The 22,129-nt window shown below is 51.8% G+C and overlaps 1 protein-coding gene across 3 annotated transcripts in view; it reads left to right on the top strand.

Annotated features, from left to right (window-relative positions):
• The first annotated feature begins 4,297 nt into the window (after positions 1-4,297).
• The window catches only part of NUDCD3 (NudC domain containing 3), a 58,092-nt gene continuing 40,260 nt past the window's right edge, over positions 4,298-22,129 (top strand). For 2 of the 3 annotated variants that reach the window (XR_003607775.2, XM_028095396.2), the window contains exons 1-2: positions 4,314-4,590; positions 8,816-9,117. Coding sequence is in view for 2 of the 3 variants with exons in the window: in XM_028095396.2 (XP_027951197.1) it covers positions 4,399-4,590; positions 8,816-9,117 (494 nt within the window). In the remaining variant the exon portion in view is untranslated. Of the gene's footprint in view, positions 4,591-8,815; positions 9,118-22,129 lie in introns of all 3 variants that reach the window. The other variant, XM_028095395.2, reaches the window with a different exon arrangement.

Raw genomic sequence — 22,129 nt, 5'->3', positions numbered from 1 at the left:
ATCTGTATGTAAACAATATATAGTATTATTTCACATTTTAAAATGTTTCATAAGTGGAAGCATACTTGGCGTCCACTTTCACAGCGCGTTTCCCAGGCCACACGCATGTTAGATTTATTCACAGGGGGCCCGTAGACCTTGCCCAGTGGTCGCGGTGGCCCCACCGGACTCCCCTGTGTGAACCCACACGGTGGTTTTATCCCTCCCTCTGCTGGTGGGCACAACGCCCCCAATCACTTTTCCACTACACCTCGATAATCACTCATATGGAATTTCCAAATCCCCAAATCTCTGAAAATCTAGTTTGTTGTCTTTTTCCTTTGTTAGTTTGGGACAAACTCATTTGGTGGCAAAAACTGACCAGACAAGATGTGTCTATTTATATGTTTCATGAATGGGCTATTTATACCCTTTGCTGTCCTTGATGGGAGTGGCCAGACATTTGGCCCGTTGATGAGTCTGATTACATTGTGTGCAGGCACAGGCACTGATGGGGTGTATTATCTAAAACAGCATAAGCATCATATTACTTTTCTAAAAACCTAATTCCTGAAATTTATCTCACGTATGGGATTTCAGGTACAGAGCAGGAAACTCTATGAGGCTGAGCATGTATTTACAGGTCTCCTGGTGTATATGTGGGAGAGCTACCTGGAGGTGGTGTTGGCAAGGTAATGTACGGGTACAAACAAAGACTCCCCAGAGCTGCTCCCCTCTTCACACTCCTGCCAGCAGTGGATGAGGGGGCCTCCCTCCCTGGACCAACACCAACACAGTACATCTCACTTGCTCTTTGGGGGAAAGGGTAGGATTATGGATGATTATCATTTTTTTTTTAAAGATTTTATTTATTTGACAGAGAGAGACACAGCGAGAGAGGGAACACAAGCCGGGGGGAGTGGGAGAGGGAGAAGCAGGCTTCCCGGGGAGCAGGGAGCCCGACGCGGGGCTCGATCCCAGGACCCTGGGATCATGACCTGAGCCGAAGGCAGACGCTTAACGACTGAGCCACCCAGGCGCCCCTGATTATCATTTTTTTAAAATACATTTTTAAAAAGCAAACTTTTTAAAATTTTAGAATAGTTTTAGATTTACAGAAAAATTGCGAAGATAGTACAGAGTTCCTATAGACCTCACACCCATTTTACCCGATGAACATATTATATCAGCCTAGTACATCATCAATGCACTGTTCATAAACCAGTATTGATAATGACTACTCAAGCCCATGCTTTATTTAGATTTCCTTAGAGTCTACCTGGCATCCCTCTTTCTGTCCCAGGATCCCATGCAGGATAGCACGGGACACTGTTGTTATGTCTACTCAGGCTCTTAGCTGTGACAGTTTGTCAGACTTCCCTTGTTTGCGATGACCTTGACAGTTTCCAGGAGGACTGGTCAGGCATTTGGTAGAACGTCCCTCAAATGAGGTTTGTCTGGTGTTCTTCTCCTAACTAGACTGAAGTTATGGGTTTTTGGCCGAGACCCCACAGAGGTGGAGCGTCCTTCTCAGCAGATCCTATAAAGGGTGCATGCTATCCCCCTGATTTCCCACTGCTGGCATGGACTCTTGTCGCCTGGCCGAGGTCATGTCTGTCACGCGTCTCCTCGGTACAGTTACGCTCCCACCTTCCATGCTGTTCACGTGGTGCTATTTGGAGGGAAGTCACTATGTGTGGCCTACACTTAGGGAGTGGGGAGCTATGCTCCACGTCCTGGAGGGCAGAGTACTTACATAAATTACTTGGAATTCTTCTCAACAGGAAAATAGTCTATTTCCCTCCGTATGTTTATTCCTTCAGTATGATATGTACTGTATGGACCCATGGATATTCATTTTGTAGTTTGGGTTCTAATATGATACTACTTCATTGTGTTGCTCAGATTGTTCCAGCTTGGGCCATTGGGAGCTCTCTCTGTTGGCTCCTATGTCCCTTTGTCATACTCCCATCATGGAATGTTTTTCCTTTTTTCCTTGCTCCTTGGTGCTACTATCAAGTTGGTCCAGGTTCAGCTTGTATATTTTCTGTCCCAGTCCGAGAATCGGCCATTTCTCCAAGAAGTCCTGGCCCTTCAGTTGGAGATGGGATTCAAACCCAGGATCTGGCACTCCGTGTGCACTTTGCTGCTGGGGCATTGCTGCTCTTGGGCTCTCTCAGCCGGGAGAGCACTGAAATATATGTGTGTAAACTGACACACGTATGTATGTGCCCATTTCTATAAATATCTATACACATAGCCATCTGTAGCTAGAGGAAGCTTAACTTAGGTTCATGCTGATGCTTCCAGCTCTAATTCATCGCCGCACGGAATCATACTGGACTCCTCCCTGGCTTCTCTGTAAGTAAGCTCCCATGCCAGTAGTGAGAAGCCTCATTCCACCACCCGCACAACTTGCTTGATTGCTCACCTCCCTTGTATGTGGGTAGTATTTTCACAGATGATAGCCCACACCCCCACGGGAAACAACTTTAGGATGAAGCATCTCTTTTTAGCTTCTTTTGCCTTTAGTCTTAGACTCCGTTCATTTCCAGACGTACTTAGGTCAGGCTTTTATCTCCCAGACCCTTCAGTGAGGCTGCTTCACACATTTGTGATGCGATTTGTTTTGCTACATTCTGCATTCCAGTCTGGTGTTACAAAATCATGCCTGTGAAAGATCCATTCAAAGTCAGGACAGACCAATGGGTATTAATGTTACAATTATGAAACACTGATTGATGTTTCAGGTTCCATATTACAGCTCTTAAGAAACTACCACCTGTTCAACTTTGGTTACAAAAAATAATGCTTTTATTTGAAAAGACAATGCAAATACTCCTCTCATTTCCAACTACAATCTGTTTAAGATGGGGTTTCTTCATGCATTTCCATCAAAACAACATATTGCAATGCAGTGAACGCAAAAGATGCGAGAATCTTGCTATCTTCAATGAAGCCCAACATTAAAGGGATTTGCAGAAGTGTAAAACTATGCTACTCTTCTCAGTAATCTTAATTGCTTTGTTTTTTTTTTTTAAAGATTTTATTTATTTGAGAGAGAGAGAATGAGAGATAGAGAGCACGAGAGGGAAGAGGGTCAGAGGGAGAAGCAGATTCCCTGCTGAGCAGGGAGCCCGATGTGGGACTCGATCCCGGGACTCCAGGATCATGACCCGAGCCGAAGGCAGTCGCTTAACCAACTGAGCCACCCAGGCGCCCCAATCTTAATTGCTTTGAAGAACATTATTCCTTCATAAAAATGTTAATATGTAATGTGCTTTTCATGGTTATTTAAAAATGAATAAGTATGTAAACATTTTGTCAGTTTTAATATCTGATATGGTAACTATAAGAACGACCCACATAAAAGGTCTTCGCAGTCTTCAATAAATGTTAAAGTGAAAATGACTCCAAGAAGTTTCAGAACCACTGCCCTACGGCAATTCATCTGGTTCTGACTTTATTTACAATTAATTAGAGCCCCTAGGTTATGAAGATACCTGTTCATTGGTAGATCCTAGTCCAGTCGAGATGCAAAGCATTTCTATCCACTAGAGAAGTTAACGTACAGTTTTATCATTTTGTAGGACACCAGCCAGCTTTGTACAACCTAACAATCTTACTGTTTGTCCAAGTGTGTATAAATACCCAGTTCCTCCAAATGCTCTCGGACCCAGTCCTGCTATGTCACTGCTTCCTTCATTAATTCAGCCTCGTTGAACGGCATCTTTGGCATGTGTTCACTCGGTGTCTGAACGGGCGTTCCGTTTGCACCTGGGCGGACACCGAGGCTATCACGTGCGCCGTGCGTCATGTAGGCAGACGACGCACACGCCAGAGCACGCTACCCACGCGTACAGGTGTGTAGCTCACGACGATGGCACGGCAGAGTCTCCACTCTGCGCCGAGCTCTTTCCGCTGAGTATTCGTGCCCTCGTCACCGTGCATTCACTCCCGGCGCCGTGAACCGGACACACACCGCCCGCTGCGGGGACCCGGGCCCCCGGGCCCCCAAGACCGGCTCTCTACCCAGAAAGGGGCGGAGCTCCTCCCACCACGTGACAACACCGGGGCTCCCGTGACGCGGCCCGAGCCGCCCCTTCCGCCCGTTTGCAACATGGTTGCTGGGCGCTCTCGGTCCCGCCGTCCCGGGCCTTCTCGCGCCTAGGAGCCACTTAGGGGCTGGCGTGGGGTTCTCCGCGAGGCTGCCCGGGAAAGCCGGCGCGGGGCGGGGGCGGGGCTCGCGGCACGGGCGCCCCGGTGCCTCCCGGCCGGGCCCGACGGGCGGCGGCCGGGCGGGCGCGGACCGGAAGTTGCGCTGGCGGCGGAGCCGTTACCGCAGCGTGCCGGAAGTGGCCGTGGGCCGGCGTCCGGGCCGCGCCCGCAGTGAGCAGCGCCTCTGCGGCCGGCGACGCCATGGAGCCCGGGGCGGCCGAGCTGTACGACCAGGCCCTGCTGGGCATCCTGCAGCACGTGGGCAACGTCCAGGACTTCCTGCGCGTGCTCTTCGGCTTCCTCTACCGCAAGACCGACTTCTACCGCCTGCTGCGCCACCCGTCCGACCGCATGGGCTTCCCGCCCGGGGCGGCGCAGGCCCTGGTGCTGCAGGTAGCGCGCGGCGGGCGGGCGGCCCCGGGCTCGGGGTGCAGGGCAGGGGGAGCCCTCCTCTCCCGGCCTCAGTTTCCCCCTCCGACGCTCCCCCGGCCCCGCCTCCCGCGGCCGCGCCCGCGAGCTCGCCGTGGCGCCGCTGGAGTTCCTGGCCTGCGGGAGCGGGAGCGGCCGGCGCGCGGGGCGCTCGGGTGTGGGCGGGAGCCCGTGGGCGGGCGGGGAGGTCAGGGGTCCGGCCGTGGGTGCGAGGCCAGGTCACAGCCGTCCCCGCGGGGCGCGCTGCCTCCGCGCTGGGGACGGGGGAGCGGGCAGGGTGCAGCGAGCAGGTGTTTACCGACGGTGTGTGCGTCGTCAGCCGCCGCACGCATCGGCCGAGCACCGGCGATGAGCCTGCTCGGGGACGAGTCTCTTCTTGGGACGTGGTCGCCGCGCGTGGTCCCGACACGGTGACGGAACCGCGCAGGGCCGGCCAGGGAACGGGGTAGAAGCGGTGGTTTGGAAGTCACAGAAACGTCTTGCGGGGCAGGTGGGGTTGAGCCTGTCGGTAGGAACCTGAGAAGATAGAACTGCTGGTGGCACCTCGCACAGCTCCGTAGCGCTTTATAGTTTGTTGGGCGCTAGCCGATGGTGTCTCCTGAGGTCTTGCCGCAAGCTGCGGTTGGTCGGGTGTCACGTTCCTCAGTGCTTGTGTGTGGAGACGCAGAAGCTCGGGGTGTTGGAGGGACCACCAGAGATGATAGGCTCCGTTCCGGTGCTTCAGCGGCCGAGTGCCATCCCAGTGGTCGCAAAGTGTCGGAGGGCTTCTCAAAGGCCCTTAGGGAGGTCCCGGTGAAATAGATATGGTCCAGCCTTCTGTGGCAGATGAAGTGCCTTTTCAGCAGGGTTAGGTGATTTCACCAAACTGCTCACGGAGCTGGAACGCAGAACCTCATCTTTAGGATTCCGGATCTTTCCGCCCTATTATTTCGTCCATAGCAGGGTGGGAGAACATCAGTAGCTTGCAGGAAAGATGTGGAGAAGCAGAAAGAAGGTTACTGAGCACCTAGTATGTACTAGTTGCCACCTCAGGTGTTACTGTATTTAATCCCACGAACCTGAAAGGTTGGTCTTTGCCCTTGTTTTACAGATGATCTGGTCACAGTGTATGAAATGGCTGTTATGTCTCAGGCTTGGTGACCAGTTTAACGAAGGCATGAGTCGGAGATGACCTGTGGTTTCAAACCTGGGTGACTGAAATAATGATAATGTCACTGAACTGTGCCCCGAGTTGAGGGGGAGAAGCTTAGTGTTAGACAAGTTAGAAAAGCAGACGGAAGTCCCTGCTCGTGGGCTGTTGGAACCATGGGACAGGGTGCTGTGGGAGATGAGGAACCAGAGTGGTTTCAGGGGAAGAAGAGCTGACCGTGGAGGGCAGCACCTAGGGGATGATCCAGTGGAGGGATGGGAGAAGCAGGGGGCTGCATGCGCGGCTGGGGTTGGAGGGAGTGGGCAGGGCAGAAGGGTGCACAGAAGCCCCGGGGCCGCTTTCCAGCGTTTCTGGAGTTGGTTCTCCGCAGTCTGCGGTGCCTGAGGACCTTTAAGAGAGCAGACGTGCCCCGGATGTTTTGTTGGGCAGCTGAGGGCGAGTCCCGGGGAGCTGTTGTTCTCTGTTTGATACCCTGTGCTCGTCCTGGGTCCGGTTTGAGAAGCCTGCTTAGTGAGGCCTGTTGCCCAAGAATCAGGAAAGATGGCTCCATCTGGGCCTCATTGAACCTGCTGGGAGAGTCCTCTGTGTCAGCAGAGAAGGTCGACCGGAGGTCACAGACATCTCTGTCAGCCCCACAGAGCTGTGGTTGCAGAGCGTGGAGCCACGGGAGAGGCAAAGCAGGCGGCAGGTTAGAGGATAGAGGAGGGTGGAGGGGGGCAGAGTCGGCAGATGCCGTGGAGCGTCGGGCCCTGCGTCCAGGGAGCTCCCGGGGCTGAGGGGACAGAGTTAGGATGAGTGGCTCTGCGGGTGCAGTCAGGTGCTATAAACACGGGGCTGGGAGGTGTCGTGTCCGGGGCTCAGGTTCCCGGAGGGAGTAGACACGGGTCTGGGATCAATGCCTGGTTTCCGCCTTAGCATCACATGGGTCTTCCTCTGCGTGTGTGGCCTTTCTGTGGAGTGCCACTTGGATGACTTCTTGTATTCCTCTTTGGCCGGCGGGACCTCCGGCGGTTCCTTAGCTTCTCTGGGCTTAGTTTTTCTTCATCTTTGAAACATCAGTGCTGCCTCGCTCACAGCATCTTCCTGAAGGTTTTGAGAGAACATGATAGCATTTGGCGTAGTTCAGTAGTTCGTGACCTTTTGTTTTGTCTTCCTGCTCTGTGCAGGGAATGGGACTATTTGATAGATGTGTGCATTCTAGCCTCTTGGAACGGGGCTCCTACCCACCTGTCACCGTTTTTTTAGAGCAGTTTTAGGTTCAGGGCACAACGGAGGGGCAGGTACAGAGTTCCCGAGCACCTTCTGTCTCCACCAGAGGGGGCCTTTGCTACAGTCCATGAAACCGCGCACCTTCCACCCCGGAACACCCAAGCCCTGGTTGGCTTTAGCGTTCTCTCTTAGTGATGCGCATTTTCTGCGGTTTGGACAAACATATGACGACAGGTATGCACCACACAGAGTATGTTCCACTGCTGAAAAAGTCTCCCGTGCTCCACTTACGCATTCCTTCCCCCCACCCCACCCTGGCCACCGTGGATCTTTACCATCTCCGTCGTTTCACCTTTTCCAGAATGTCCTAGAACTGGAGTCATGCAGAATACGTATAGACTTTTTTGATTGGCTTCTTTGACTTAGTAACATGATTTCAGTTTCCTCCAGGTCTTTTCACGGCGTGATAGCTCATTCCATTTTAGCAGAGAGTGATAAATATTCCCTTGTCTGGATGGACCGTTCACCCACAGACAGACACCTTGGTTGCTACCGACCTGGGGCATTTATGAATGACGCTGCTGTAACACCCGTGAGCACGTTTCTGTATGGATGTGTTTTCAACTCCTTTGGGGACATAGCAGGGAGCAAGGTTGCTAGATGGGGTGTAACACTTGTCCCCCCCCAGCCCCCCAAGGAGGCTCTCCCAGCCTTCCTGCCTCCAGCTACCGTAGATGGCCCCACGTCTCAGAGCTGCGGCATTTCCTCCGGTAGTCTTCTGGGGAACATGCGCCTTTCTTCATGGTCTGCTGCAGAGCCCCTTCCTCCCAAGGAACTTTCTTAGATTTCCGGGACTGGAGTGTGCATCTGTATGCTCATCGTGAGGGACCACAGCTGCTCCTCACGCCCTTCCTGTTGGCACTGCCGCGAGTGGGTCTGTGTCCGTGAAAGGTGCACACAAAACGCCATGCTTCCAGTGTCCTTTGTGAGTGGAGAGTCCCAGCGCTTGTATGGATGTCACTGTGTCTCAGGAAAGGGTAAGGGCTGGTCCTCACACCACAATGTCGAGTTCTTCGAGGGTGGGAGCTGTCGTTTGGATTTTTTGTGTTCCTTGCCCGCTGTAGGCACATGGTTGTTTGTGGAATTGATTGCCAAGTTCTCTTTCTTTTTTTAAAGATTACATATTTATTTATTTGTCAGAGAGAGAGAGCGCATTAGCAGGGGAGAGGCAGAGGGAGAAGCAGACTCCCTGCTGAGCAGGGAGCCTGATGCGGGACTCGATCCCAGGACCCTGGGATCATGACCTGAGCCGAAGGCAGACGGTTAACTGACGGAGCCTCCCCAGGCGCCCCCGTTGCCAGGTTTCTGAGAGCCACATGTCCCCTGCACCTGTGCAGTGTGGGGAGACAGCAGCAGCCTGGTTCTCCATGCTTTGTGGGTTCAACTCGATTCTCATCTTGAGCCTGAATTGTTGGCACCTTTACAGCTCTTGGTACCAGGACGGTGTGTTCTTTCCGTGGCACACGAGTCTTACTGGGCGCTGTGAATAAAAGGAGGACAGAGAGACCACATAGTGACGCGTCCTTTGGTCCCCGGAGTTGGGCTCGTGGGCATGTAGGTATCATGGCTTACAGGGGTTCACTTCTGCTGATACTGGAACGCCTGTTAAAGATTGCTTGGGAGCAGCTGCAGGTGAAGCTGAAGTGTGTTTGCGTTGTGCTAGTGGGAACGCGTTGTGGTCTCCTGTTTTGTCATTCTCTTCTGAGCTGCGGCACGTGTGGGCTAGTACTGGGCAGCCGAACTCATTGCTGGATTGCTGTTTGATTTTAGGTATTCACAGCCTTTGACCACATGGCCCGTCAGGACGACGAGAAGAGGAGGAAGGAGCTGGAGGAGAAGGCCAGGAGGAAGGAGGCAGAGGAGGCTGTGGCGGCTGCCGCCGAGCAAGAGCCAGTCCCAGCCCCGGGACAGGAGGTGGAGGTCGGCCCCGGCGCAGACTCGGGCGGGCCTCAGGGACCACCGGGCCCACGGGGTGCCGGGCCGGAGGTGGTCCCCAGCTCGGGGGAGGCAGAGCCTCCGGGAGCTCAGGCGGGTGCCGCCGAACTTCCGAAGGAACCCCCAGGTCTTCCCAAGTAAGAATTTCTACTTTGCAGTTCCTTTCTTGCTTGGCAGCTGGTGGTTGGGTTGGTCCATTAGTGGTTCTCACGTGGTACCACTCCGACTCTGTGTCTGCATTTATGTTTGTAAACCACGTTACGGTGCTTTGGTCACACGGGACGGGAGGTCAGTTGGCTGCTGTCTTTTCCTCCCTCTAAGGCAAGGTAGTAAGCTGCCTGTCGTACGGCCAGTTCAGAGCCACAGTTAGAGCCCTGGGCGCCCAGAGGCCTTCCCTGAGACCCGCCTGCCTGTGTGGCGGCTGTGGCTCGGGGTTTCGGCTCTGTCCTTTCTCGCTAGAGCACTGCTGGGGCCTCCAGTCCTGTCGGTGGGATGGGTGACCGTGGGCCCAGAGTCCCCTTGGAGACTGCCCCTTAGTAAATGGATTACCTGCCACGCAGTGTTACCTGTGGCTTGGTTTTGTCCTTCGTAAAGTGGAGGTGAGAGCACCGGCACCTGCCTCAGGCTGCTGCCGCTGTCACTGGGCCCAAGGCCGTGCGGCTGGCGCGGCACCCTGGTTGCCGGTCCTTCACTGCCCCGCGTGGGCGCGCAGGTATCCTGCTCGCTCCCTGTGCGGGTGCCGTGGCGGGCTCTGAAAGGCAGCCTGATGCTCCCGGCCTGCTCCGTTCTAGCACAGTCCACCGTCTTCCGTCTCGGGTAGGACTGCGCCCGCCGTTGTCCCCGTCTTAACTTCCCTGTGGGTCTTCCTTCTCTGCGCACTGTCTCTGACTGACCCCTTCTCGTGTTTCTCTGGTTCCTGGACGGCGCAGCAAAGCTGACAGCCTGCAGCGACATAACACGCAGAGTGGAGGGGGGCTACATTTTGTGAAGCTGATGTGAGGCAGAAGTGCAGAGGCGAGAGGCCAGGCTGGACCGAGGGGCTCAGAGACCGCGGTGTCGGGTGCACGAGTCGGCCGGTGCCGAAGAGCAGGGCGTGGATATGGAGCTCGGGGCAGGAAGGGGCAGAGTAGGGTCGGGGGCCTGGGTGTGGGCCGGCTCTTGGGCAGAAGGCAGAGATCCGACAGTTTCTTTCAGCCCAAAGAAGTTTTTCCGACGTTTCCTGTAGTGTAGTGTGGGTCTGCTTCTGAGGCGTTCTTTCAGCTTTCGGTTGTCTGAAAATGTTTATTTGATCCTCGTTTCTGAGAATGTGTTTGCTGTCTCTAGAATTCTAGGCTGACGCTTCTTTTTCAACACCTTAAAGAATTCTGTTGTCTTCTGATAAGAAGTGAATGTTCTTTGTTCCCCTTTATGGGTCCCCCGGGTGCTTGTAAGGTATTTATGATTAGTTTCAGCGATCTGGTTACCACCGGTTTCGGGGTGGTGTTCTCCAAGTATGTACCGCTGGGGTTTCTGGGCTTTGTTCTGCCCCTGTTGTGTGTACCCCTTTTTAAGACTCTCTTTGTGCCTTCTTTGGAGCAGTTTTTATTGCCCTGTCGTCATCTTTATTATCTTTTCTCCTTTAGTGTCCAATCCTCAGTTAAACTCCTCAGTATGATTTTATTTCATATAATGGAAATTTTGGCTTTGCATTTCCTGTTGGTTCTCTTCTATGGCTTTGATCTCTATCTTCATCCTTTCCCTTGAAGTTGTTTAATATGTTTATAATAGCTGTTTAAAGTCTTGATCTGCCAGTTCCATCATTTCTGTAATGTTTTGTTTTGTTGGCTGTTTTCTCCTGATTTTGGGTCACATTTCCCTCCTTTACATATCTGGTAATTTTTTTTTTTTTAAAGATTTTATTTAACTTGAGAGTGAGCCAGTGTGTGCGTGTGCAAGTAGGGGGAGAGGGACAGAGAGAATCTCAAGCAGACTCTGTGCTGAGCGAGGAGCCTGACTCGGGGCTTGATCTCAGGACCCCGGGATCACAACCTGAACTCAAATCAAGAGTCAGACACTTAACCCCACTGAGCAACCCAGAAGACCCATATTTGGTAATTTTTTATTGGATGCCTGCCATTGTGGATGCTATGTAGCTGCATCTCTGGGTTTTGTTTTCTTCCTTTAAAGAGTTTTGTTCTCAAAGGTAGTTATTTGCGGATCAATACGATCTTTCAGAAGCTTGTTTTTAAACTTGTGGGGGTGTGTCCAGGGCAACTTTAATTCTACAGCTAGTTCTCCTTGTTCTAGAACATGGCCCTGTTGGCTTCTCCAGAATGTTCTGTTGTTGCTGCTTGAGACGGGAACACCTTCCACCCCTTTGTTAGCTTTGGGGTCATGCGGGCTAGTTCCCAGGAGTGCCTGCCCTCCCCGTTGCGTCACACTCACATGGGGACAGTTGACTGCAAAGACCCAGAGACGCTGTGCAGTTTTCTGAGTTCTTTCTGTGTGTAGCTGCCCTCTTCCAGGGGTCTTTGTGTAAAATATTTAGATATCAGAATGAAGACTGAGCATACAGTTACTCACTTTAGTTTTATTTATTCTAGCATTATTTGTTTCAGCACTATTTTGGAAGAAGTGCTGCATTTTCATTTGGGGAATGGTTATGGACATTTATAAACTGTTTTAAAAAAGCTGACCGATGTGGGGATTGTGACGGTCCATTTTCTGTGGCAGCCTGGCCGGGCCCCATCCCTGGGTGTTGCTGTGAGGGTGTTTGGTGGAGGTGCTCAGCGTCCACGACCAGGTGGCTTCAGGTAAGGGTCATCATCCTAGGTGACCCGAGTGGGTCTTAACCGTCAGTTGAAGGGCACTGAAAGCAGAGCCAGGGCTTCCCCGAAGCAGAAGAAATCCACGCCGTGGATGGCAGCTTCACGCCCCTCTGGCCTGCCCTGTGGATTTTAGAGTGGCTCAGCTTTGTCCACCACGGCTACGTGAGCCTGTTGCCGACGTGAGTCTCTGAATGTGTGTGCGGGTATGCTGCCGGTTCTGTCTCTGGGTGAGCCCTGATGTACGCAGATACTCTTGTCCTGGAATGTTGTCTGACCACTGCAGTTTTCAAAGTGATGATGAATTTGAAAACATTTGAGGTTGTAGGCCTGCAGAGGAGAAGGCCAGCAGGAAATCGGTGACGAGCAGTGGTTGTCAGGACGTGGTGGGTTTGGGTCTCATTGTCCTCTCCCCCCCAGTACTCTGTTTCCTAATTTTCCTGCAGTGAACATACAGTTTATTTTACTGATTTTTTTTTCATTTTTTTATTATTATTATTTTTCAAGATTTTATTTATTTATTTGACGTGGGGAGGGGGGAGAGCGAGCACAAGCAGGGGGGAGCGGCAGGCTCCCCGCCGAGCAAGGAGCCCGATGTGAGACTTGATCCCAGGACCCTGAGATCATGACCTGAGCTGAAGGCAGACGCTTAAGTGAGTCACCGAGGTGCTCCCCCCTTTTTTTTGCATGTTAAAAATAATTCCTGCTGGAGCAGAGAAGAGCAAACGGTCTTCGTCTCGGAGCGTTGACCCCCTTGCCTTCTCTCTTTCACGGCAAAGTTCAGGGTCATCTTTCACCCGTTGGTAAAAGGATGGCTGGCCGTTCCCGGCACGAGAGTGGATCTTGTGAGACAGTCATATGTCCCCATTACGTTACAGAGGAGATTGGCTTATCATCCAAGGTCTTATCTTGTCTCATGGAAGAGGAAAGGAAAGTGAGCAAATTATTGAAAAAATGGAAGAGTGGCTTAAGGCTCTATGCCCAGCATGGAGCCCAGTGCACGGCTTGAACTCATGACCTTAAGATCAAGACCTGAACTGAGATCAAGAGTCAGACACTGAATCAGCTGAGTCACCCAGGCGCCCCAAGAGTGACAAGAATTTTCAACAATGAGATTATTTTCTGACAAAACTAATAACTGTACTTTGACATGTATACATAATTTTTAAAATCGTTTCTCATCAATTATGTTTGCTGTTCATGAAGTCATGGCTTTCTTACTGCTCCCCGATGCTACCTCTAGGGCATGGGAAACAGGCCTAAAATGACATTAAAGAATTTACATCAGTAGGAATAATTTTTATTACAAAATTTTTATTTTCTTGATGATATTAAAAAGTCAAGTCTTTGGGGCGCCTGGGTGGCTCAGTTGGTTAAGCGACTGCCTTCGGCTCAGGTCATGATTCTGGAGTCCCGGGATCGAGTCCCGCATCGGGCTCCCTGCTCAGCGGGGAGTCTGCTTCTCCCTCTCACTCCCTCTTGTACTCTCTGTTTCTCATTCTCTCTCTCTCAAATAAACAAATAAAATCTTTAAAAAAAAAAAAAAGTCAAGTCTTTGTCAAAAAAAAAGAATTCCTACAGTCCTTCTTCGAAGAGAGGATGTGGTTTTGGTTCCCGGGTTAGGAATGGCTGCCTGTTGTTTCATGGGGACCTGGTTTTTCTATTCTTGAACCAACAAGTTGTGTCCTGGGCTAGAATCAGAGCGAGCGGCATGTGTTTGGTGCCAGCGTGGGTCCAGAGTGACGGGGTGTGTTCCGGGAAATCTGGTGCCACAGGACTGACCCTTCCCAGCACGGGCACCTTCTTTGCCTTCTGGTTGTCACTGGCTTCCTGTGAACACGGCAGGAAGTCGTGCCTCCCATGTCTCGTTGCAGCGGCTGGGCGGTGTCGTGCAGGGTCTGGAGACTGGTGCTCCCTTTAGTGGTACCCTCATGCCTCCCGTCCGTGCCCAGGATCGTGTGTCCTATAAACTGTAGCTCTCTGGGGCCCCGCTGACTGAATGACGTAACGGGGGGGCTCTGTATGTGAGCACACAGAAGCCCTGCCTCTCCTGCCCCCCCGCCCCCCCATCCAGAAGCGGCTTACCTGCAGTCTGGGCCTGAGCTGGCTGATTGCTGCTACTCCTGTTTGCCACCCCCCTGCTGGTGGTCCTGCCCCGTCAGCCGGGAGAGTCGCACGTACGCTTCTTGGATCTAAACAGGTTCAGCCTGCACACCAGGGAACGAAGTCAGACAGTGCAGGTGTAGGTTTCTGTGTCCTCTGCGTGCGTCTGTCATCGGCTGTTTGTTGTGTGCAGTGCGGTAATGGGGCGTACTTAAGCGTGGCGTGCCTGTCTCCAGACAGACGGGGCTCCGTAGGCCAGGGTCCTGCTTGCCTCTTTGGAGTCACCCTGTCCCCCATCCAGGCCTTGCCAGCCATAGCTCTGTTTTCTTCCCCAGAGTTGGTGCAGGGTACACTTTCTTTTGTACGTAATTATATACTGATTTTTATATTAAAACCACACGTACTAGTATTTTGGGGGTCATTGAGGGGATATTTGAGGGAAACTTGAATTGGGTCTAATTTTCCCATCACTGTGAATTTCATTCTGCGTCCTGCCCTGCTGTCATTGTCAGGACCTTTCCAGGGAAGATGGGGAATGGGGCCCGCCCCACTGCTTCAAGTGCTCAGTTTTATTTCTTAGAGAGGAGATGGAGTTTGGGCACACAGAGTTCCCTGTGCACACAGGGTGGCGTTTGAGGACGTTATCTGCATGGAGTCGTCCACAGCACACACCCCCACCAGGTGCTGCCTCGAGTCCCAGGCCACAGGCTCAGAGGACTCCTGGGGTGCTCGGACGCTTCCAGAACTGCTGCTCAGCATCACTAGTACCGTGAAAGGAGAGGGGGACAGAAGCCAACAGCATCAGAGGCCCCGTCAGGCCCCTGTCAGAGCTCGGTGGGGCTCCCCTCTTGTGTTCCATGCTGGGGTTCTTGTTCTGCACGGTGGTGGTGGGGGGGCGCTCCTCCCTGGCCTGGGGTCCGGTCCGCGCCGTGGCCGTCGGAGTTCCTGCAGCCCGCCTCTAGGCCGGAAGGTGTCGCTGTAGGTAACGCGGTGATAACTGCACTTGCTGGTGCCGGCCTGTCTGCCTGAATCCCCAGAGGCTGTTGTGCCTTGTCTGGCTTTTGCCTTCGTAAGTCACAAACAGAATTCTTTAAAAGAGAAGAAAGAGAAAGGAGAAGCAGCAGAGAGTACATTATGACGTGGAGGTGGTGTCTTTGCCCTGGGAGCTGTGCTGGACGAGGGGCAGGTGCTCCCATGCTGCTGGTGTTGAGCAGCGGTGTGTGCTGGGTATACCCGGGCTGTCCGCCCCCTGCACAGGATGGGGTGTCGGGGAACCGCTGGCGTGCTGACCCCCTCCCGGAGGCCTGGGAGAGCACAGGGTGCCAGGCCGCTGCTTGGTGCTTTCTCTGGTTTTGGTGGCATGGCCTTTGTGTGCAGCTGCTGGAGGGGTATGGCTGCTTCCTGGGCAGGGGCGGCGTGGTTTGGAGGGGAGGCTTCGGGCTTCCCAGTCGTACCCTCCGCAGAGGCTTGGTCCTCGTCTCCTCCTCCCCGGGCCCACTGCCTCGCTCCGCAGTGCTCCTGTCCGCGCCCACCCCTCAGCAGAGCCTTGCAGCGCCTCCAGCCCGCCCTTCTCCTGCAGGTCGCTGGGCCTCCCCCGAGCCCGTGTCGCATCTCGCCGTCCGCTTGCGCTGCCCGTTCCCACGTGTTTCAGTGCTGGGGCCGAGAGCTCCTCTGCCCTGTGTGAGGGGGGCCCCTGATGGGTGCTCAGCACCTCTCCCTCGGTTCTGGGCCCTCGATGGCCCTAGGGAGGCTGCCAGGAGAGCAGAAGGTGCTGCTCCCTGCCGGGGCATCTGCTGCCTAAGAGCTGGGTTCTTGGGTTTGTCTCTCAGCGGGTCCTTTGCTTGTTGGTCCTGGCCTTTTCAGGTGCCTGTGGCAGGAGGCCCCTTGATAGAGTCACGCGGACATACCGAAGCGCCACCCCGGATTCCCACCGCATCGGCTGATGCAGAGGATTGGCTGAGGTCCGTGCGTCACGCCGGCGGAGCGTGGTTCCTGGTGCGCAGGGAGCACTCACGTGGGTGCGGGCTGCTGTTAACAGTACTACTGCTCTTGAACGAAAACAAGCCGTCCATTTCTTTTCTAGTTATGCACAAGGGAGATTATTTGGAAAATACAGACAGGTGTCTAAAGAATAAGAGCACCCCGCTGTTCCCTGTTAACGTTCTGGGAGATTTTCTAGTTTCTTCTGTGCGTGTGAACATGTGTGTGTGTTAGCGTACACACACGCACACATAGGAGTTTACACGGTCGTATTACGCTGGCTTCTTTCTTGCTGAACCTTGTATGCCGAGCCTCCCTGCCTCCCTGTTGCTGATCTGAATTCGTGTCATCCACTGTCGAGCGTTGTGCCGTGAGGAGGCTGTTGTGCTCACACGAGGGTGTTGGCTGTCATCCTGCGCTCGGAGAGCAGTGGCCAGGAAGCCAGGACCGTGGGCATGTCTGCCCGCCTTCCCTGTGGAGGCACTCTTGCCTGCTCAGGGGTCAGTGACCTGTGGCCTCTGGGGTAGCAGCTGCTGCCTGGCCCTCTGAGCACTCGCTCTGAAACTGCCCCTTCTCTACGAACTTTGGACCTCCGAGCCCTCCACAAGCTGTGATCTAGATCCCGAGGCAGGAAATCCGATTTCGGTTGTCTGTTACGAGTACTTACTTTCTTTCTAGAAGCTGCGTTTTTTTAATTCTGCAATGCATTTATAGCTGACAGACTTCGTTTTTAGAAGGGGTTCGCCTGCACATCTTACAACAGTGACTTCTGTTGCCTGTATTCAATACTGAAAGTGTGTGGGAGCAATGACCTGGCGTCCTAGCCTGTAGGGTGGAGGGCTGCGGGGGGTGCGCGTGTGCGTCGGAGGGAGGGGTGTGGGAAACCTGGGGAGCTCGTCCCCCTGGAAGTGTGTATTTCAAGATGGAGGACCCAGTGTGCTGCTTTTTACAGGGGAAGAGATTTGCTTAAAATCATACAGTTAGGAGTTAGGGCCAGGGTTATGGGGACTCAAGCAAGAGTTCGTGTGCTCAGAGGCCTGAACTTGGATATGTTTGCTTCGCTGTGTTAAGAGAAAAGCAACTATTACCAGAACTATCTGACAGATGCTTTTTAGAAGTAACAGGACCTGCTTGTAGTTAAATGTTTTTCTAGAACGTTAGAGAATGTAACTTTGTATGCTAGCTTGTTTCTTTTTCATTGAAAAAGACATATATGCATCTTTCAAAAAATGCATTAGGTAGAATTTAAATACAGAGGAGAGCAGTGCTCTGTGAACCCCCATGTGCTCGCGTCAATATTTAAAACCAGTGTTTAGGGGCGCCTGCGTGGCTCGGTTGGTTAAGTGTCTGCCTTTGGCTCAGGTCATGATCCCAGGGTCTTGGGATCAAGCCCCATGTCAGGCTCCCTACTTGGCGGGGAGCCTGCTTCTCACTCTGCCTCTACTCTTCCCCCTGCTTGTGCTCTCTCTCTCTCTGTCAAATAAATAAATAAAATCTTAAAAAAAAAAAAGTAAGCTTCCAGTTTTTTTTCTGTATCCTACTTAAATAGTAATAAAGATTTGTTGAAATCTACAAGTAAGGCTCCAGCCACACATCATTTATTTCTCTTTTATTTTCTCACAATGTATTTGTTTAAAAAAAACCCCAAAAAACAAAAGAACAAACCCGGGGCGTCTGGCTGGCTCAGTTGGTGGAGCATGTGAATTTCGATCTCGGGGTCGTGAGTTCAGGCCCGATGTCGGCATGCAGCTCACCTGAAAGAACATCATGCTGTGGTATGTTGAGTTTCCCACTATCTGATTCTTATACGGTGAAGTAAATTGGCAGTTAAATTTAGGGTATTTTTGAAAGTTACAAGAGAGTGTAGTGGAAGTGAGTTCTCCCTAAAGGGGACCATTGTGCATGCTTTCTTTTGCAAATGTTATGTCTTATACAAATTTTATTTTTCATATTTGCATGTATAGTCTCTCTCCTGTCCCCCGTTCTGTACACTGTGTTGTGTGTGGACTTCCTGTTACACCTCCGAGGGTGCTGGGGGGTGTCCTGGTGCATCTGCTTTGTTGTGTCCCCCGGTGCCCTGGTCAGGTCCCCATGCTGCAGTGAAGGACCCGGCCTGGCTGTGTTGGAGAATGTTGGAGAGGAGCAGTGGAACCGGGGTTGGCCTTGAAATCACTGGGGCTTTACAGTGCTGATTCCTGCCCCCCCCCCACCCCCCCCGCAGCAGTCTGATTGCATTGTCCTGGGTAGGCCATGGGTCAGGATTTTCAGAAGCTTTCCAGGTGACTCTGTAGTGAGATTCCTCCCAACAGCCTCCCAGTATCCCTTGGGCTGTGGCGTCACTGTTTAGAGTGTGATTAGGTTGTTTCCGGGCTGCTGCCGTCACAAATGATGCTGCACGTGTGTCTTGGACAATGTGTGTGAGTATCTGGGGAACAAATTCCCGGGGCAGGAGTGACTGTTTACCAGGGCTTTATTGTAATGTGGTGGTGGCTGTTTTGTTTTGTTTTTTAATATCTTTTTTATTTATTTGGGAGAGAGTGAGAGAGCACAAGCAGGGGAACCTCAGAGGGAGAGGGAGAAGCAGACTCCCCGCTGAGCAGGGAGCCTGCTGTGGGACTCGATCCCAGGATGCTGGGATCTTGACCTGAGCTGAAGGCAGACGCTTAACCGACTGAGCCCCCAGGCGCCCCAGGGGTGCACGTATCTTTTCAAATTAGCATTTTCATATTCTCTGGGTAAATAACCCAGTAGTGGAATTACTGGATCATATGGTAGTTCTGTTTTTAACTTTTTGAGGAACCTCCATACCGTTTTCCACAATGGCTGCACCAGTTTGCATTCCCACCAACAGTGCACAAGGGTTCCTTTTTCCCCATATTCTCACCATATTTCTTGTCATTTTCATTTTAGCCATTCTGACAGGTGTAAGGTGGTATCTCATTGTGGTTTTGATTTGCATTTCCCTGATGATCAGTGATGTGGCGCATCTTTTCATGTGTCTGTTGGCCATCTGGTTGTCTTCTTTGGAGAAATGTCTGTTCCATGTCTCCTGCCCATTTTTAAACAGGATTACTTGGTTTTTGGGTGTTCACTTGTATAAGTCCTTTATATATAGATTTTGGATACTAACCCTTTATCAGGTATGTTTGCAAACATCTCTCATTCCATCGGCTGCCTTTTATTTTGTTGACTGTTCCCTTCGCTGTGCAGAAGATTTTTATTTTGATTGAAGCCCCAATAGTTTATTTTGCTTTTATTTCCCTTGCCTCCGGAGACATATCTAGAAGAATGTTGCTGTAGCCGACGTCAGACATTACTGCCGGTGCTCTCTTTCTAGGATTTTTCTGGTTTTAGGTCTCACATTTAGGTCTTTCATCCATTTTTGAGTTTATCTTTGTATGTGGTGTAAGAAAGTGGTTCAGTCATTCTTGTGCATGTTGCCATCCAGTTTTCCCAACACCATTTGTTGGAGAGACTTTTTCCCGTTGGATATTCTTTTCTGCTTTGTCGAAGATTAGTTGACCATAGAGTTGTGGGTCCATTTCTGGGGTCTCTGTTCTGTTCTATTGATCTATGTGTCTATTTTTGTGCCAGTACCATACTGTTTTGATCACTACAGCTTTGTAATAGAGCTGGAAGTCCAGAATCGTGACGCCACCAACTGTACTTTTTCAAGATTTCTTTGGCTATTTGGAGGTCTTTTCTGGTTCTGTACAAATTTTAGGATTGTTTGTTCTAGGTCTGTGAAAAACACTCTTGGTATTTTGATAGGGATTGCATTAAATCTGTAGATTGTTTTGGATATGTAGACATTTTAACAATATTCATTCTTCCAACCCCACGAGCATGGAATGTCTTCCCATTTTTTGATGTCCTCTTCAGTTTCTTTCATGAGTGTTTTATAGTCTCCAGAGCGCCGGTCTTTCACCTCCTTGGTTAAGTTTATTCCTAGGTATTTTATTATTTTTGGTGCAGTTGTAAATGGGATTGTTGTCGTAAGTTCTCTTTCTGCTGCTTCATTATTAGTGCATAGAAATGTAACAGATTTCTGTATGGTGATTTTGTATCCTGCAACTTTACTGAATTTGCCAGTTCTAGTAGCTTTTTGGTGGAGCCTTTAGGGTTTTCTATATCTAGTGTCATGTCATGTGCAAATAGAGTTTTATTTCTTCCTTACCAGTTTGGATGCCCTTTATTCCTTTCTCTTGTCTGATTGCTGTGGCTAGGACTTCCAGTACTACGATGAATAAAAATGGTGAGAGTGGACTTCCCTATCTTGTTCCTGACCTTAGGGAGAAAGCTCTCAGTTTTTTCCCATTGGGTAGGATATTGTAGGTTTTTCATATAAGGCCTTTATTATATTGAGGTTTATTCCCTCTAAGCCTACTTTGTTGAGGGTCTTTATTGTGAATTGATGTTATACTTTGTCAAATGCTTTTTCTGCATCCCTTGAAATAATCATGGTTTTTATCTTTTCTCTTACTGATGTGATGAATCACATTGATTGAGTTGCAAATTATTGAACCACCCTTGCATCCTGGGAATAAGTCCCACTTGATCATGGTGAATGATGCTTTTAATGTATTGCTACATTCGGTTTGCTAGTATTTTATTGAGAAGTTTTGCATCCGTGTTCATCAGCGATATTGGCCTGTAGTTCTCTTTTTCAGTGGAGTCTGTCTGAATTTGGTATTAGGGCAATGCTTTTGGCCCTGTTTATCTTGTTCACCCTACATCCCAGCGCCTGGAACGTGCCTGGCACATAGTTGGCACTTGGTGCCAGCTGAGTGCATGAATGATTCAGGTTTAAAGTCGGGTCAAAAAATAACCCTTTGAACTTGAGCACACCTAAGGAAGGCTGTGACCTAGTAACATTCTGCGCCCCTTGAGTTTTCAGAGTACTGCCTTTCACACTGGCATCTGTTTTGCTTGTCCCTGTCGCCTTTTGGGGCAACTCCATGTTCTTCACACTCCCTAGCCGGGCCCTGAAGCTGCTGTGGCATTTCCCTGAGAGGTCAGTTGCTCGGGCTCCCTGGCAGCATGAGCCCCAGCGGGACAGAGCCCAGGACTGCGTGCCAGGGCCCTGCTCCACACAGGCCTCGGGCTTGCGAGCCAGATCGAGGCGGTGGGAGTAATGTGGACTACGCACCTTGTGCCTAGAAGTGGAACCCTCTGGGACGCCTCCAGTGTATGACAGGCAGAGTTTGGGCGTCTGCCTGATGGAGGGCTGGGGCCTCAAGCAGGGCCTGGGTGCTCGAAGCTTGCTGTGAGGACCCTGGGAATCACATGACTGTGCGTCGGCGTGTCTGCTTGGCCATGAGCCGAGGAGCCAGGTGTGGAGGCCTGGATTTGATCTGCTGAGCAAGGCCGTTATGTACTCTGTCTTGTTCCTCTCAGCTTCTTTTTGTTTGTGCTCTCTTAAAAAACTTCTTGTTTGTAGATAACTCAGGTCTGCAAAGAAAAATGTTGCAAAGATCATACAAAGAATTCTCGCGTCCGTGTAGCCAGGGGCTGCTGAGTGTCTTCTGTAGCCAGGGGCTGCTGAGAGCTCTTCTGAACCTGGTTCCCATGTCACCTGTCCTTCCTGTAGTGTCCCTAATCCCAGCCCGGGGGCGACCCATAGTCATCACTGCATCCGGGGCACAGTTCCTCCGTCTTGTCTCTCAGGACCTTGGCACTTGTCAGGAGCACAGACTCCATTTTTCCTGGCGGGATGTCCCTCGGTGTGGTTTTGCTGGTGTGCCCCTGTGACCAGCCGAGGTGGTGGCCGTGGCCGCCGCGCTTCCCCGCTGAGGCGTTCCTGTGTGCCCTTTGTCACGCCGTAGGTCTCTTGTCGGAGCTGTGTTGACACTCAGTGTGCATCTTGTTTCCCTGTGTACTTTTGCCCACGAACCTTAGCAGCCATTGATTGTTCTCGCCTGTGACCGTGATTGGTGAGGTGGCCGCCGGGGCGTGATTCTGCTCCCATCCTTGCTTCTGCAGTTACAGATGGAGATCATCCCGGGAGCAGAGGCTTCTCTCAGCTGTGTGTGCGATTGTGTGTGCTCATGTGTCCTCACTGGTGTCCCCTCCCTGGTTTTGTTACTCGCAGTGCCCCTACCAGTGGGCACGTCCTTTTGACGCATGGGCGTTGTTCCTGGGCCTGGCTCCATGTCCCCGCACCACATGACGTGCAGGTCCTCCCGCAGGCAGGTGGGCAGCCTGGGCCTTTGACTCGAGAACGGGGGTCTGGGGCTGGGCTCCAGGCCTGTTTTATGCCCGT

The sequence above is a fragment of the Eumetopias jubatus genome, unplaced genomic scaffold, assembly GCF_037043125.1.
Source record: "Eumetopias jubatus isolate StellerSeaLion01/CBP00866 unplaced genomic scaffold, mEumJub1_p1.0 scaffold_14, whole genome shotgun sequence".
Classification (NCBI taxonomy): Eukaryota; Metazoa; Chordata; class Mammalia; order Carnivora; family Otariidae; genus Eumetopias; species Eumetopias jubatus.
The sequence above is the reverse complement of the archived record's forward strand: the minus strand, read 5'-3'. Positions and strand labels throughout refer to the sequence as shown.